The 16,764-nt window shown below is 44.2% G+C and overlaps 1 protein-coding gene across 5 annotated transcripts in view; it reads left to right on the top strand.

Moving 5' to 3' along the window:
* AFF2 (ALF transcription elongation factor 2) overlaps nucleotides 1-16,764 on the top strand; it is a 506,169-nt gene that overhangs the window by 466,966 nt on the left and 22,439 nt on the right. For all 5 annotated transcript variants that reach the window (XM_077144839.1, XM_077144837.1, XM_077144840.1 and 2 more), the window contains 6 exons: nucleotides 2,176-2,335; nucleotides 4,063-5,064; nucleotides 6,598-6,719; nucleotides 10,697-10,919; nucleotides 14,802-15,100; nucleotides 15,665-15,728. In XM_077144839.1, coding sequence (XP_077000954.1) covers nucleotides 2,176-2,335; nucleotides 4,063-5,064; nucleotides 6,598-6,719; nucleotides 10,697-10,919; nucleotides 14,802-15,100; nucleotides 15,665-15,728 — 1,870 coding nt within the window. The remainder of the gene's footprint in view (nucleotides 1-2,175; nucleotides 2,336-4,062; nucleotides 5,065-6,597; nucleotides 6,720-10,696; nucleotides 10,920-14,801; nucleotides 15,101-15,664; nucleotides 15,729-16,764) is intronic.

The following is a 16,764-nucleotide window of genomic DNA, read 5'->3' as shown; positions in this document are numbered from 1 at the left end:
CTATGCTTGTGTGTGTTCAAGTAAGTGTATATATGTGCATATATGCATCTACTGAGTGAAATCCAAGATGGCTAATACCAGAGAAGGAAGATAATTTTAGCACCAATTAAGATGACTAGCTAAGAAGCAGATTTGCAAAGGAGTTTACTTGTGGATAACATTTACTTAGCAGATAGCATTTAAGATGAGCTTGAACTATATGAAAAAAAATACCCACCTGGAAGATTAATGGGGTCATCTTCAGGGGAAGGCATAGGTACTGGAAAGGTTCTCTGCACTGGGTGGTGACTAACAAGGAGCCTCAGATGGTTTCAAAGCCAGTGATCCTGTTTCCCTCCCAAGCAGCTGAGTGTGGTTCCAGCACAGCAGGCAAGATGTTGGACAAGAAGAGGCTGGGGCAAGGGTGGTGGGGGGAGGGGGCAGTGAAGTTATGATTGCATTTCGTTTCAGGCAGAGTGAAGGTCTTTGTTCCCAGAATCTTATGCAGGATAAGGAGAAGAGAAAGTTCCTTGGGTTTCCTTCTTTCTCGAGTTTGAAGGTAGAGTCACAGAACCAGGTGGCCTCCAGGGCTGGATTTGTGCTCTCCTCACAGAGCTGCTCCTTCAGCAGGGGGTGGGGGTTGTGAGGGAGAGAGCAAATCAAGCAGCTGGGGATGTAAGGCACGATGGAAGGACAGCCAGGCAGAGAGGCAGGCCAGACCTGGCAGGACAGTGAATATGCTGTGGCCCCCAGCCAACTCTGTACCATAAGCCAAGCTTTGTCTCCAAAGGGGAAATTTCTCTAGACTCACAAAGGGAGGTTACTTTCCAACCACCACTGTGTGTAGAGTCCCATTTCTGAGAAATTAGAGCAAATATCAGCTCAAATAGACAATGAGCAGAAGGACAGAAAGGCAATGATGTACCCCAGTGTACCAAGAGGTGCCTGAGATGGATATGTTATGGAGCCCAGAGAGCAAATAATTGGTAAAGACGAGTATTGATTATCAATGAAGGCAGAATAGCAAATGGTCTCAATTATCGTGCACTACGCTTGCCTAGCTTTACCAATTTAAAGTCCATCTTTAGAAACGGCTGTTCTCTTATGATCACCCCTCCGGTAAAAATTTTAAGACGTTTACACGAATTATGGCAGAGGATGTGAAAAAGTGAATTCTCACATTCCCTTATTTGGATTCATGACCAATAGCCACTGAAGGCCAACTCCTTTGGGTCAACTGGGAACCATAGTTCTAATGTCAACTCCCTAACTAGCTGTGAGGCAGAGGTAAGCCTCTCCCCCTCTCTGGGCCTCAGTTTCCTCTGATTAAAACAAGGGGTTGATGGGTCCAGAGTTTCTGTTTGGAGTGATGGAAAAGTTTTGGTAATGGATGGTGGTGATAGAGGCACAACATGGTGAATGTAACTGATACCACCAGATTACACTCTCGAAAGTGGTGAAAATGGAAAATGTTATGTTGTATAGACATCACCACCAGAAACATTTTTTAAAAAGCCCACATGGAACTATACAACACAAAAACTGAACCATACTGTAAACTACAGACTATTGTTAATCATTTAATTATAAGAGTGTGGTTGCATTAATTGTTAACAAAGCTCCCACGCTAATGCAAGATGTTAATAATAAGGAAAACTGCATGTGTGAGATGGGAGGTGGTTTATGGAAACCCTGTACTTTTGGCATGCTTTTTCTGCAAACAAAATAGAACAAAATAAGAAAACAAATGAGGTGTTGAATTTGCACCCTCTTAGTGATAAGACCTAGGGTGTAGCTAAGACCAGAGTGCCTTGACAAAGTGAAAGAAAATCAAAAAAAGAGGACACTTTAGAATCAGAGGCTCTGCTACCATATGTAATTAGGAGGCTTAACATTTCTGGGTGGAGTGAGAGGGTCAGGGCTTTCCTGGGAGGTGAAGCAGGGTGATGGCACCCAAGGAGCACAGACTTGGGCACACCCAGACCTGGTTCTAATAAAATCTTTGATTCTGGGCAAGTCACTGGGCCTCCTGAGCCTCCATTTCCCATTGGTGAAATGGAGACTCTGGGATTTGCTCCATCCTGCATATCTCACAGATCTTACGTCTTTACAAGGCACCTGTTCAACCAGGCTGTTTTCTCTCTGGTTTGAGAAGAAAAGGGGCCATAAGTGATGTGGGTTTTTTTTATCTTTCAGCCCACCTGTGGCCATACCCCAGGCCCCAGTTTCAGCGCCAGCCAGTGGAGGTTCTGGAAGCTCCAGCGACTCAGAGAGCAGCTCGGAGTCTGACTCAGATACAGAAAGTAGCACTACTGACAGTGAATCCAATGAGGCACCTCGTGTGGCCACTCCAGAGGTGGGTGAAGTGTCCAGGACCCCCCATAATCTGCCTGTCCCCATGGCAGCACTCCCAAAACAAACACGCACACACTTTCAGCACATTTACTTCTTTAGAATCAGAAAAGTATTCAGGTATTTGATAGCAATTTTTCTCTTGCTGTGTGACTTTGGCCAACTCACATAGCTACTCTGAGCCTCAGGCTTCCTCATGTGTAAAACTGGAGTCATCATAACCAGGCTGACAACCTCTTTTGAGAGAAACAGTGGAGCCCATCAAAACCCAGGGGACCCCATCCCTTCCTCTAAATAGAAGCACTGAATTGCCATGCGTTAGTGAGACCCAGAGGTGTGGCTCTCCTGGAAGTTAAAAGGTGGCAGTTGAGAGGGCACATGTTTTGATCTCACCTTGCAGTCTTCCAGTGGGTTTAATAATAATTTCGTGAAAAAGTTAAAATCATCTCACGAAAGACCGAAATAATAGTCTAATATAAAAGAATTTGCCTTTCCCCTGCCATCCTCCCTAAGTCCAGGGTAGCTGCTCTTTTTCCCCAGAGCCTACACCTAGGGAGTCTCCCACCCCAGACCCCACGGCTTTTCACATTCATTGTCTTCAACGATCAGAAAAGAACAGTAGGAGGAGATGTTAATAATAGCTAGTGCTACTGAACCTGGACCGTATGCTGAACTCATGACTTGCATGTTCTCATTTCATCTTCATAACAACCCTATGGAGTACTTGGGATTTGTCATCTCCATCTTCCAGATGAAAGCATAAGGTTCAGAAAGGTCCAGAAAGAACTTTCTCACGACCTCACAGGTAAACGGTGGAAGGGCCAGGACTGAAAGGAATCCAGGGTAGTGTGCAGCCCTGGTCGGTGCCCTTGACCCCGGAGCTATGCTGCCAAAAGTGGTGGCCGGTACAATTCCCTCAACTCTTACCTGCCATTGTCTCGTGCAGGCCGGAATCGCAGCTGCTCAAGTCTTTGTAATTCTGTCACCCTCTATTGGCTGGTGCCATAAGCCTCAGCTGATGGCTTTCAAAAGAAGATCGGTTCTAATCAAAATGATGGCTCTTTTAGCTCGCCCGGCAGGATTCCTAGTTGGGCACCAAGGATCTGAATTGTATGCATCATTTCCACGGCTTAACAGCGGACGCTAATGTCTGTGTGCATGTCCCCATAAATTGGTTATTGCCCATCTACCGAGGAAAGTGCACTGTTTCGGGGGAAGTCAAATCTTTTCGTCCCTCGATAAAAATACAAAGGCCCAGTTCTGCTTGAAGTAAATTACAGCATTGTATAGAAGGTACTTTGGCAGAAGGAAAGCCTTTCCTTTCAAATTCCACTTGAGGCACGCTTACATTTCTTTCCAGTATCAGAAAACATTACCTCTGCCTCCTGGTGAGAGACTGAGTAATGATTTCTCTACCAGGTGCCCCCTGCCCACCCTCCCACTCTCTGGAACAATTCTCGGTGAATTTGTCTTTTCTTCCTGGCCAGGGTGGAGAATATATTCAGGAAGGAGTGAAAATTAGTTTAATAAGTAGACTGGGGCCAGTTTATGGAGTGTCTGGCAATCTAAGTAATTTGATTAATGTGGATTGTGTGTGTGTGTGTGTGTGTGTGTGTAGGAGCATGTGTTTGCATCCAAAGCTTTTATTAGTCAACAGCCTGTGTACTGAGGGTTCACCTGAATTCTTCCCAAATGTGAAATGAATTTTTGCTGATGTTTCTCGATGTGCAGCCTGAACCTCCCTCAACGAACAAATGGCAGCTGGATAAATGGCTTAACAAAGTGACCTCACAGAACAAGTCGTTTATTTGTGGCCAAAATGAAACACCCATGGAGACAATTTCTGTGCCTCCTCCAATCATCCAACCAATGGAAGTCCAAGTCAAAGCGAAGTCAAACCCCAGCCAGATTCTGGCTGAACCCAAAGAGAGGCCTCTTCTCGGTCTCATTCGGGAGAAAGCCCGTCCACGGCCCCCCCAGAAAGCTCCAGAAACCAAGGCTTTGAAGCATAAGTTGTCAGGAACTTTTGAAACAGCGTCTCAAAGGACAACTGGGAAAAAACAGCCCAAAAAGGTAGAGAAGAACACCAGCGTTGATGACTTTACCTGGCCCAAACCAAATATTACCAGCAGCACTCCCAAAGAAAAAGAAAGCGTGGAGCATCCTGACCCACCAAGAGGCCGCAGCAAAACAACTGCTCACAAACCAGTCCCCAGGAAAGAACCAAGGCCTCATGTCCCCTTGGCTGCTGAGAAAAAGAAGTACAGAGGGCCTGGCAAGATCGTGCCAAAGTCTCGGGAGTTCATCGAAACAGATTCTTCTACATCTGATTCCAACACAGATCAAGAAGAGACCCTGCAGATCAAAGTCCTGCCCCCTTGCACTTTGCCTGGGGGGAATATTGCCAAATCCAAGGATACCTCTGGTGCCAGCCTGACTTTAGTCAGCAGCAGCATCAATAACAGCAGCTTATCCAGCAGTACCGAGGAGCCAACTTTTTCACCCACCCCTGTCATGCAGATTGAGCACCCATCCCCTCAACGAGATCATGAGAATCTGAAAAATCTCTGGGTGAAGATTGACCTTGACTTACTCTCTAGAGTCCCTGGCCACAACTTATCCCAACCAGTGTCTGTCAAAACAGACCAAAAGGAGCCTGCCTCAAAACCGAAGCGTCAAACCACTGCCGCAGCCACGGATAAGCCTGCGCCCAAGGGCAAGCGTAAGGTCAAGGTAAGCTGTCTGGTGTGGCCTGCCGAGTAGTGGTGAGCAGTGACCATCTGTTGGCTACCTTGATCTTGAGTCTCACTTTCAAGGAAGCCAATGGCGACAGATCGCAGACTTCAGTGAGGGTAATGATGCCTTCTGTGGGAAATGCACTAATTGACACGGCCTGGGAGGAAGTGCTAGAAATGATGGTTTTGACAACTAATGGCATGAGTATCCAATATGGTGCATGAGGGGTTATGATGTGCAGGAGAGAAGAAAGTGAAGATAGCCCCCTTACCCATGCAGCTAGTCCCCTTGGATGAGCTCCTTAAGCTGTCCCTATTTTCACAGCTTCATGCATCGTTGCTCTGAGGTACCCCCACCCCAGCATCAGCAGGGCACCCAGATGCTCCCGATGTCCAGCTGCATCTTTGGGGGCTTGTTAATTTATCCAGATAATATTAGCTTTCCCACAACCCCTTTATGCATTGATGATCCCAGCTCCTACCATACACACATCCTGCCCAGCCTGCTGGAGTCTCTGACCTATACACTAAGTGTTTGTCTTGTGAAAATCATCTTTGCAAGAGGTTAGGGCAGAATTCCAGGACTATAAAGTATTCCCAGAAGTCGAAATGTAGAATGAACTCTTCCATTTCAAATGCATTTCAAGGAGGGGTGTTATATCCCACAGGTTCATTCTGTTGTCTTTTCACATCTCCGGGTCAATTTGTAGAATAACATTTGTCTCCTGGTGGTATTTGGCAAGCATTACTTTTAACACCTGCTTTGGTGGCTGGAAAGGAGGTTCCTAGCCTTCCCCAAGGATTAGGTATGGTCAGAAATGGCTGATTCCACCCATGGCAAAACTCTACTATTGACTGGGCTTGCGCAAGGACAATTTATACCTTCTTTCAGCTTTAGGGCTTTAAAAACCCAAGAGTATTTTCCCTGAGTTGTGCACCAAATTACCCACTGAAAGTATTCTAAAATAGAGACCAAGAGTTCTAGAACCCTGGCCTGACCACTCTTTCCCCACTCTTAGTGATGACCATGATACAACCACTAGTAAAATCATACTGCCAGACCCAGCATATGCAAAGATTCAAAGGTGTGCCTTGCACAAGGTTCATTTCTCTGGGTATTGTTGATTGTGTAAGTAACCTGTATAGTTCACCCGCCATGCTCTTTGGACTGGATTCATGCCAGAGGTTGCCACGTTAGTTCTAAGCCAATCATTTTAAGGACATTGTCTGTGGAAGAAGTGTCTGAAAATTATAGATTGTCTTTGTTTTCATTGTGTGATTCTTGTGCCACCAAATCTTTAGTCAGAGGTTCACATCACAGCTTAGCTCTCTCGAATGCCTACTTCTTGGTAGGACTAGGCAAGGCCATTCGTTTTCTGTCTGATCAGATGTGCACATTTACGTCACCCTACCTAATCTAGAAATTAAAATGGAGAGCAAATGGTCTTCCTTGCTGATTTTTTTTCTTACCATGTGAAACACAATTGTCTGAATGTATTTCAAGCTCTGTGTATTTTTTATCCTGTTAAAGCCAACAGAAGTTGTGGACAAAATTCCTGAGAAGAAACAACGCCTGGAGGAAGCCACAGCCCTCTCCTTGCTTCCCCCTTGCATCTCACCGGCTCCACCCCCCAAGCCTCCCAACATGAAAGAGTGAGTTTACCCTGTCTCTTCAGCAGAGCGTCATGCTTTAGACTCTTAAGAAATCCCAATTGAACCAATCTGTGGTATCCTTTCCCAGAAGGATGTTAGGTAAAAGTGGAGGTTGCTTGGTCCAGTCCTGGCAGCTGTACCTGGCCAGGGCTAACAAGGGTAGAATATAGTTGGTCAAATTTGGTGTGGCCCCTGAGCTTTTCTGCAGTATTTCTTCCCTCCAAATCAGAATGATCACAGAAATCAACCCAAATAAACTTTCAGCATTAAGTTAAGAGGAAGTAAAGGGAGTCAATGAATTAAAAAGAGAAAACATTAAGAGACACCTACCACTTTAATCAGATCACCTGTTTCAGGCCAACTTTGAGTTCCAGTGGTGATTACACAATTTCCCTGGAAAAGCAACCTCTGAGTCTTGAGTGGTTGACCCAACCACTTCCTTTCTTGTGTTGTTGCTTGATGTTCAGATGGAGCTTGAGGGCCAGCAGCCACATCCTGCATTCTTAGGAGGCCAGGAGAATGACACATTTGAAAAGGTCTCAGAGTTGTCATCCTCTTGGGGCTCTTCTGTGCCAGCAAAAGTCAACTTTGGATGGATACATTCATTCCAACCAGCTGGCACCTCTTTTCTCTGCTCCCTCGAAGTAGAAGTTGCCCCCAACGGGCAGCAGGTCTCCTTGTGCCCTCTTCACTTGAGTGGTGCCAGCTTTCCCTGGAGAATTCCTGCCCCCTCTTTACACCATGCATTTTGACTGAGTTCTTCTGTACTATCAATATAATTTAACTAACAATCATGTCAGCTACTTTAACCATTCCATCTGGGTAATTATTGCCATAAATTCATTCAAAATTAGAGATTACTTCCATCAAAGACCAGTTTGGGTGCCTATTAGCAGCCCAGAGCAGAGAGGCAATCTGGCTAACTGCTGCTGACAATTGATTTCACGGATTACTGTTTAACGTCAGTGATATGGCATCAATCTGCTACAGATAAGATGTCTGTAATGAGTTATCAGGTTACGATGGTCTGGATCCTTGTTCCTTGTTGATTTGAGACAAAAGGTAGGAAAAAATCAGATCTGCTCTATATAATAAAGAGAGTTGGGCCCTGAGCTGCCTCTCTCCCTGAGGATCTGCAGCTAATTGTGAGGTGCATTTGCATTACCCGGAATAACTTTGCTATGAACCCTCCCACCCCATACTTGGAGTTCTCTGAACTAGAAATGCTTCCAATGGAGCCTACCCTCTTCACGTCAGGGTGGGCATATGCTTGTGGGGAAACCTCTGCCAATGGTCAAACATGGTCATTCTCGGGCCCTCTTCTGTTCCAAGAAGAGAAGACTAAAATGGCATAGCTGTCATGGCAATGCTTCTCCAATTCCCAGGCTCTGGCCAGCTCAGGCACCCTGAAGGCAAAAAGAAAAGGCAGGAGTCCTGGGGCATTGCCACACCCACCAGCTCCCACTTCTCGTCTCCCTAAGAGACCCATTGACCTACCACTTACCGCGACCCATGCAAGAAGGATGGCAGATATTAGGCAAATATCTAGTCATTTGAGGTTGTTTTCACAACATGGTGTTTTTATCAAAGGTTTTTATAGCCTTTCTGTCTTTCTACTAGTTAGAAAAGTAGTGTTTACCTAGTAGCTTTCATCATTCAAGAAGTTCCTGAGTCAGGTTCTTATGCTCATCCAACAAATCCAGGGAGATTGAGGGAAAGTGAAAGAAGGATTGTCCTCTCAAGAGTTGAGGGAGAATACAGGAAGGATTGTCCTCTCAGGAGTCATCTCCTAATAACTCTCCCTCAATCTTTGTTCCTCTTTGCATTATTGACCCTTAAGACAAAATCCTTAAGAATTTCTATAAGGCATCGTTTGCATTTCCAAATGAAAGTTCTGGAAATTTCTACAAGACAAGCTTTACTTTCCTAAATGAATATTCTGAACTCAGCAAAGAATGCCACAGCTGCCTGTAACAGCTAACATTTTCTGTCATGCAACAGAAGGAGCCTGCTAAATCCCTCCCCCACCTTCTCTGGAGGCTGAACCATGAGCAGGGTCACTCAGGGATTGGGTGGGAGGTATGGTGACTCCAGTTCTCCTTTGGTCTACTGCATGAGGTATCCAGAGAAGAAAAAACTGTTCTTATACTTGGAAACCATGACAGTGACAGAGTGGTCTCTAGAAAATGGTCCCTTGGTGTCTTTCACCAAGTAAGTCACTAAGGCCCCATGGTTCAAGCTCACTGCTAGGCAGAGAAGGATACAGGGCCAGGTCATTGGTGACCACTACACGGAAGGTACTCAGTCCCCATTGGTCAGTGCAGTGGCAGATGCGAAGCCCAGGCATGACTGAAGTAGTCAATGACAAACCATTTGTCTCTGGGAAGCAGGTCTTACACTTACAGCCCCCACTCCCTTCTCAGGTAGCTCAAATAATGGGGGAGTGGCTTCAACTGATAAACTACTCACATCCTATAGATACTTTAGCAATGCTTGACATCTGTTTTTATAAATTCCCAGAGGTCCAATGCCTCTGTAATTATTGTACTTAACGTGGTTTGATGTCTGTGGAGCTTCTTCATGGTCAAGAATCTTAATCAATATGTTCACCACCATTTTAATCAGGCATCATGATTATCATAAAAAGGTTCTGTGTGGCAAAGCGATTTTAAAAATCTATTGACAAGTATTTCTAAATTAATTCTAACCAATTAAGGTAATGGCAGAAGAAAGAGTTAAGGTGTTTTGTTTTTTAACTTGCTGCCTGACAAAAATTGGCATAGTTCCATATTCATGAAATGCAAGGTAGGGAAAATGACAAATATTTTTACAATTGGCAAATTCCTGCAACATGGTGGAAGTGGGACAAAGAGACTGTATTGACATCTACTAGTCCAGAAAATAAGACCTCTTGAATGCTTGTTCATCTTTGATTTCTTGCTTTGAGATATTGTAAATCTTTATTTCTAGACACTGACTGAAATTGACCATGAGGAAGACATAAATTTTTGTTGACTTAATTTGCTATTGAAAATTGTAGTCAATAATCATGAAAAGTAAATGGTTGCATAGTGCAATATTAGGTGCCTCAGAAAAGATTAAAATCCAAGTAATCTTCATTGATTAGGCTGAGACAGTAACTAAAATGAAAATCCATGACCCAATTACCATGTTAAGCAGCCAGCATGAGGTTTTAGTTGTTATTTTTCTGTTTTATTTGCAGTCTCAGTCTATTTGATGGTGACCATTTAATGGGCAGATAAATCAGTTCAAAAGCACAGAAGTACTTTTAGGATTGCAAATGTCTAGTATCAATATGACAAAAGAATACTTTAAGCGGAGTTTTTTTTTTTTTTAAAGTGGACTACATCAGAACTTCAATATACCAAGTTAATTTAAGGTCAGGTCTTGTTAAACTTTGACATTCGGGGTAAAACATTTTGTATTTATAGTGTGCAATGTTCTGCGATAGTATTTAGTGTGTTATTTCTTTCCGAGTGATGTATAAACGTAGTATACTGTAAGAGAATATCCTTCTACCAATTGTTTATTGTACCGTTTACTGAGTGCTTGTGCAGTTAAGTCTTAGGGCAAAATAAATAGGAACCATCCAGAAAATGATGGGTTGAAAGTATGCTTCGTGTTTCCCATAGAGATCTCATTAATAACGTTCTTAAAATGTTGCAAATATCAGGCTGTAATATACTCCATTAGATATTTACATATATCATGGAGTTCTGCTTCAAAGACATGTTTATTCTTGAATTTATATGAATGACTACCCCTCCGTCTTTATCTCTTATATATCTATATTGTTATGATTTTTCATGTATATATATATGATTTTTCATATATATATATCCCACACCACAGGTAAAGGGCCATCAACTAAAATGTTACTTTAGCTGAAAGTACCAGCATCATGGGAAAATTCTGAATAAACAAACATGAGACACCCTACACTTTTGTTTCCCCAGAAATAATTCCTCCAGGAGAGCAAACAGAAAGAAAGAAGAAAAGCTGTTCCCTCCTCCACTTTCCCCTCTGCCAGAAGATTCCCTACGCCGCAGAAATGTCAGCAGCAATCCTGGTCCTTTCAGTCAAGAGAAAAACATCTCTCTGACTGGACAGGTCACGTTTTCCAAACAGAAGAGAAATGAAGGGAAATTCTGCGCTACTTTCAAAGGGATATCTGTAAACGTAAGTGTCTTTGGAGAAATACCTTAAGTGTCCGAGAAGAAACAAGTTCCCTCCACTCATGTAACCTGACTTGACAGATGGAGATGTTGCAGCTGGGGAGGGATGGAGAAGAATTACAGGTGTGTGTGTGTAAGTGTGTACGTTTGTGTACACAACGCTCCATTAGTTCAAATCTTGATTATCCCACCCCAGGATGGATTTTTCATTCCAGATTAATTGTCTACCCTGTCTTGCACCCCAAACAGACTGCACACACACTTACTCAGGACCTTGGAAGTCCTCTGATGCAATCCCTTCCTATTTCAGGTATGGGGCATGCTTCCATTAATTTCTTTTATTTAGTGAATGAACTGGGTTTGCCCAATATCACTGAGCAGGGATTGGAACTCAAATCTCAGTGCTCCGAGTTGCATCTTTCCACAGCCCACAACTTTGGATTTTCTGCACTACTCCTCCATCACTTTTCACATACATACACACTCACACAGTGTATTTTCACTTGTCTCAGGCATAGGTACAGGAACTGTGGAAACCACCAGCACCAGTGTCACTAATGAGTAAACATTTGTGTTTGCAAATATGTAGCATCCCTGTGCCTCAAGGCTCCTTTACTGGACTATAAAAAGCAAATGAATGGAAGGGAGTGAGTTTTCAAGTTTCTGCTGCCAATTTTGTGAGATCTGAACCCAAAGTGCACATTTTATGCTCCATGGGGGGTCATTAGGTTCCTGATTTTTAAGGACCCCAGTTGACAGGTGTCACTCATCTTGGGTGACTGAGATGACTTATGTAATTTTCACCACTGATTTAAGGCAGTTGCTCTATTACGCAATTGCCATTTTCCATATGAAATTCGTGTGTGTGTGCATGTAAACATCATACATTTGTATTTACAGATGCCGACTATAATGTGGGGGAATTAAACCATCTGTTCTAAACAGTAATTGCACTATCTGTCCTATTTGTCATAGTGAATGTAATTAATAGTATAAACTCAGTCTAATGTTCTCCATTCAAGCTTTTGGAGGACAAAGCTAGGCAATTCTCTTTGTATAGTCCCTCGCACAGTGTCACAAATAATTAGGTTTTCAATACGTGTTTTATGATGACAATGATGTTGCTGAAAAGAATCTGCAATGTCATTTCCACAAGAACTGAAAACCAGAGGGTAACCCAGAAAATTAGGTGATATTTGCTTCTAGAAATGCAGCATCTTTCTTAAGGAAATCATGGGGCTCCCTGAGATAGAATCAGGTGACCAGTGCCTCTGCTTTGGCCACTCCTTCCTCCTATTAATGGTTCAAAATCTGGGGAATGTTGTGGCATCATTTTGTCCTTCCTGGGAGCTGAGAAACTCGAGGAAGGTCTTTGAGTCCATTGAATGTGTGTACTTGACTGGATCAGCTGTAAGATTTTGTCCAACTCCAAAAATGTTTTCAATTATCTGCTCTTAGTGTCTTCTCTTGGCCATTTCAGCCATACCATCCCGCTTGTGGGCTCAATGGGTAAGGGTGTGTGGACAGAGGATAGGTTTATATAGCTTAGATAAAGCCATCTTCAGTCAGATGTGCCAGGCTGATCTCACTGTTTGGTCTAGGCCAGTCTGGCTGTGGCAGGAGAAACACAGGTCTGGCTTAGCAATTTCAGATGCTTCTGATTATTTTAGATATTGGGGTTGAACAAAACCCACAATGATCCTTTTAAAAATATCTCCTCTATATTCATCATAGCAATTTTTAGATGTGCAGCCTCACAGAACATTTCATCTCAGTGAGCCCTGGGTGGTAAGAATTATGTGAAAGTCATAAGGTCCAGAATCAAGTGGAAAAGCTGTACTTCCATGTAGACAAAAAACTTCACCCACGGCTTTAATCTTTAAAGTGACCTTTCTGACTGAGGCAGGCAGGCAGGCATTCAGCAAACACCAAGTACACTGGGCTGCATGTCAGAAATCAGAGATGGTTCCACTACTCAGAGAGCTCTCAACCTCAAGTGAGACATGAGGCATGCATCCAAAGAACTTAGAATTTAGACTAGCTCATGCTGGCTGTCATAGGAGAGGGACAGAGACCAGCCTCTGAATGGCTTTCCTGGAGAAGGCAGCATTTGTTGAGTTGGGCCTTAATGGATGAGTAGGATTTAGAAATGAAGGGAAGCTCTTTTCAAACACTAGAGTCAGCATGAACCAAAGCAGGCAAGTAAAGATACCAGGGATGTGTTTGGGTTGGTTGAAGTGGAGGTCAATGGAAGGGAGCAGTGGGAGATGAGACAAAACAATCAGACCAGATCAGGGGCGGTGGGGGAGGGCAGTCAGGACATCTGTGCCTGGGATGCCAGCAAAGAAGCCCAGAATTTATTTGGCATTGGGGTGCAGAGCAGTGACACACTTGGAGTGTTGCTTAGGAAGCTCATGCTGGCGGGCAGCAGATGGAGGGTAGGATGGAGAACTTAGCTCAGAGGCTGGGAGTTCAGCCAGAAGGCTCTTTGATATAGGTAATGGAGAGGAAGAAATTAAAGATGAAATAGAACAGTGGTTTTTCAAAAAAAAAATGTAGGAGCATTTTTTGGAAATGAAGTGATTTACAGAGTTTCAGTATATAAAGCTGATTAAAGCAAAGCAGTTCAGACGGAAGCCAAGGTGGGGAGTCCCTATCGTGCTGAGTCCAGCGCCCCTAACATTAGGCACCACCACAGTCTCTGGGGTCCTGCCAAACCCAATTGGAAACTATTCACTGATGTGTTGAAAAATCCAGCATTGGTGACATGGAGGACAGATTTGCCATTAACAGAAATAGGAGACTGGCTCGGGGATGTCTTTGGACTCAGGGAGATCCAAGGTGCTAATGGGCCTTCTAGGTGGAACTCTCCAGAACTTGTTACTGCAGGTCTGGAGCTGAGGAGCGAGGGTAAGGGCAAGGTTTCTATTTGGGCCTTATCTTCATATTGTTGAAGCTATGTCCGTGCATAGACGGTTAGCAAATCTGATCAAGGAAGAACTGAGGAGAGTAACTTCCAACCTCAGGGAGATCCAAACATATCAGAGGAGCAGGAGGACGAGGCACCATGGAAAGAATTGTCAGAGGTAGAAGAGTCAGGCAAGCCCTACAGATGCCAAGGGGAGGGCAGGTTACCAGGTGGGGAGGGCCCCGCTTCCCCTATGAAGAGAGCAGGGTTTCATGTGGGCAGAACTACAACTCTCACCATCTCTTTTCTTCATTTGGATCCCATCCTGCCTCTGACAATGACAGTTCTGAATGAGCCCCTCATCCTCTTACCCATTCATTTTGGCTTCACCTTTTTAAAATTTCCAAATGAGGATGCACGCTCAAGTACCGCTTGCGTAACCAGAAACTCACGTGAACAAAAGGGCTGCTTCACCCTCCATCCCAGGATGCTGACTATTGCAGTACAATGCCTAGTTTGCTGGTATTTTTGCTGGACTGGGTGTGGTATTTTGCAGCATCACCTGTGGATTTCACTTACCCTAGAGAAAGTTTCTGGGCTGGTCCCCTTTCAGAAATATTCACATCAGGGTCAAGGTGTTCATCCCTCCTTGTCTTCTCCTCTATCCTTCCCTCTCTTTCCACATCCCTCCCCTTCCTCACCCACTTCCTACCGGATTTAGACCATTGCAAAGGGCTGTCCTAATGGGGTATTGGGGCCACAGCAGCAGCACATCTGAAGCCCTTGGTGTTTGATGTCATCCTAAAACAAAAGCTGGTGATTCACGGGACTCATAAAATACCCCAGGGACACCCATTTGTTTCCTTTTCTCCTGCTTCATTTCCCAGTGTGCTTGACATTCAAAGCATTTGTGAAAAGATGTTCAAAAAGCTGGACCTAATGGGAGCTATTTGTTCTCTTTCCCAACCCCCCCCCCAGGAGGGAGACGCTTCAAAAAAGGCAGCCACTCCTACCACTGTCACTGTCACCAACACTGCTATCGCTACTGCCACTGTCACTGCTACTGCAATTGTCACTGCCACTGTCACAGCCATGGCCACCACCACGGCCACGGCCACCACCACAACAACTACCACTACGATTTCTACCATCACCTCTACTATCACGACTGGCCTGATGGATAGCAGTCACCTGGAGATGACATCCTGGGCAGCCCTGCCCCTCCTCTCCAGCAGCACCACCAGTGTCCGGAGACCCAAGCTCACGTTTGATGACTCGTATGTTGTCCCCAGTTTGAGAGTTTTGAATGGATGGGAGCAGTATGACTTTCCTGTTGCCATTTGGCTGTCCCCCAGAATAAGACCTCAGCATCAGCTCCTGTACCCTTAAAAGTATACCCTCCCCCTCACCCCACTCACACACCCCTATCCCCACCAAGAAGTGTCTTTGGCCAATTTTCTATTGTGGGATTTTGTCACTATTTTCAAGGGCATGTGCTTTATTCTAGGTTGTTTTGTTCTTTCTTTTCCACGTTCTCAGATGTGAATGTGTGCCAAGAACTAGATTTACATCTAAGTGTTGCTTGATCTCTTTGGACAACTGTAATGGTTGGGGTTGGAGGATGTGGTCATTTATCTTAATGGGCTATTATGCACTTTAGATTTCATTTACAGGAATATCTCAGGGTTGGTTATTATACAAATGACAGCATCACTCTGCCTTTTCTCGGGCATTGTACAAAAATGGATTTGTAGTAAAAATTGTTTTGACTCTTCAGTCTTTTAATGAAAAGATGCAAACATAAACACTGGTTTCTGAAAGAGTGCATTTTGTTTGTTTAGGGTTCACAATGCTGATTATTACATGCAAGAGGCTAAGAAGCTGAAACACAAAGCTGATGCACTGGTAGGTTTCCTTCTTCTTGTTGCTTCGCTCCCATTAAGATAGGGTGTCTTGAAAGAAAACAAAGAAGACACTTCAGGAGCCACTCAAACCTTCAACCCAAATGTGCTTTGTAGTTCCCTCTTGATTCTGACATAAGGTGATTGGAGCTGGTCACTTCCTTAGCAATGGTAATCCCCTAAGTCCTTTGAGCTGTATTGCCCTGTCATGGTTCATAACTCATTTTTCCCACTGTTCCTCCCCTTGCCCCAACATCAGAATAATTACTATTGTTGTTATCCTTATAGCTCATTTTAAAAGGTCTTTTAAAGCTCTCCTGCAGGTGATGGGAGCTCTAATTGGGTCCTGCAAACTAGGTCTGGCATGGGCTGGGGAGGGTCATTGAGAGCTGGTGAAGTGGCCTTAAATATTGGCTTTGGGGCAACTCAGATCTTTAAGGGAAGTTCAGCTCCCTGCTGCATTTGATTGCATGTTTCAGGACGAAGCCCACAGTCAGGCTGAGTCTCCCAGCAGAGAAGGGAAGTGCTGGCATCTGGATTTTCCAAGACACTTCGCCCAAAAGCCTCTAAGGGTTTTGGTCACCTGGATCAGGGATGATGAGCTCCACACATCGGGTTGTTTCACTTGAATGATAGTACTGGTCAGTCTGAGTCCTGACCATGCCTAATAGTCATTTAGGAAACTTAAAAAAAAAAAAACGCTGATGTCCAGGTCATACCTCTGACAGTTGAGAAATCAGATTTTATGGGACTGGGAACCAGGTGTGTGAATGAAAGCTCCCCAGGTGATTCCAAACTGAAGCCAAGATTAAGAAGACTGTACTAGAGAACATCCTGAATTCGGGCTTCTTGTCTTTAACTTAACTTGAGCACAACAATGGGGGCCCTATTCAGACCTGTCGTGTGTGTGTGTGTGTGTGTGTGTGTGTGTGTGTATCATGGCACTGCACCTAGCCAGGACTTAGTTATTTGACACTAGGAGGGTTCTAACCTTTCTATGGTATGACTTTTCCCTTAAAAACCATTGTCCCCAGCTCCTG

Source organism: Tamandua tetradactyla, chromosome X (assembly GCF_023851605.1).
Source record: "Tamandua tetradactyla isolate mTamTet1 chromosome X, mTamTet1.pri, whole genome shotgun sequence".
Lineage (NCBI taxonomy): Eukaryota > Metazoa > Chordata > Mammalia > Pilosa > Myrmecophagidae > Tamandua > Tamandua tetradactyla.
The sequence above is the reverse complement of the archived record's forward strand: the minus strand, read 5'-3'. Positions and strand labels throughout refer to the sequence as shown.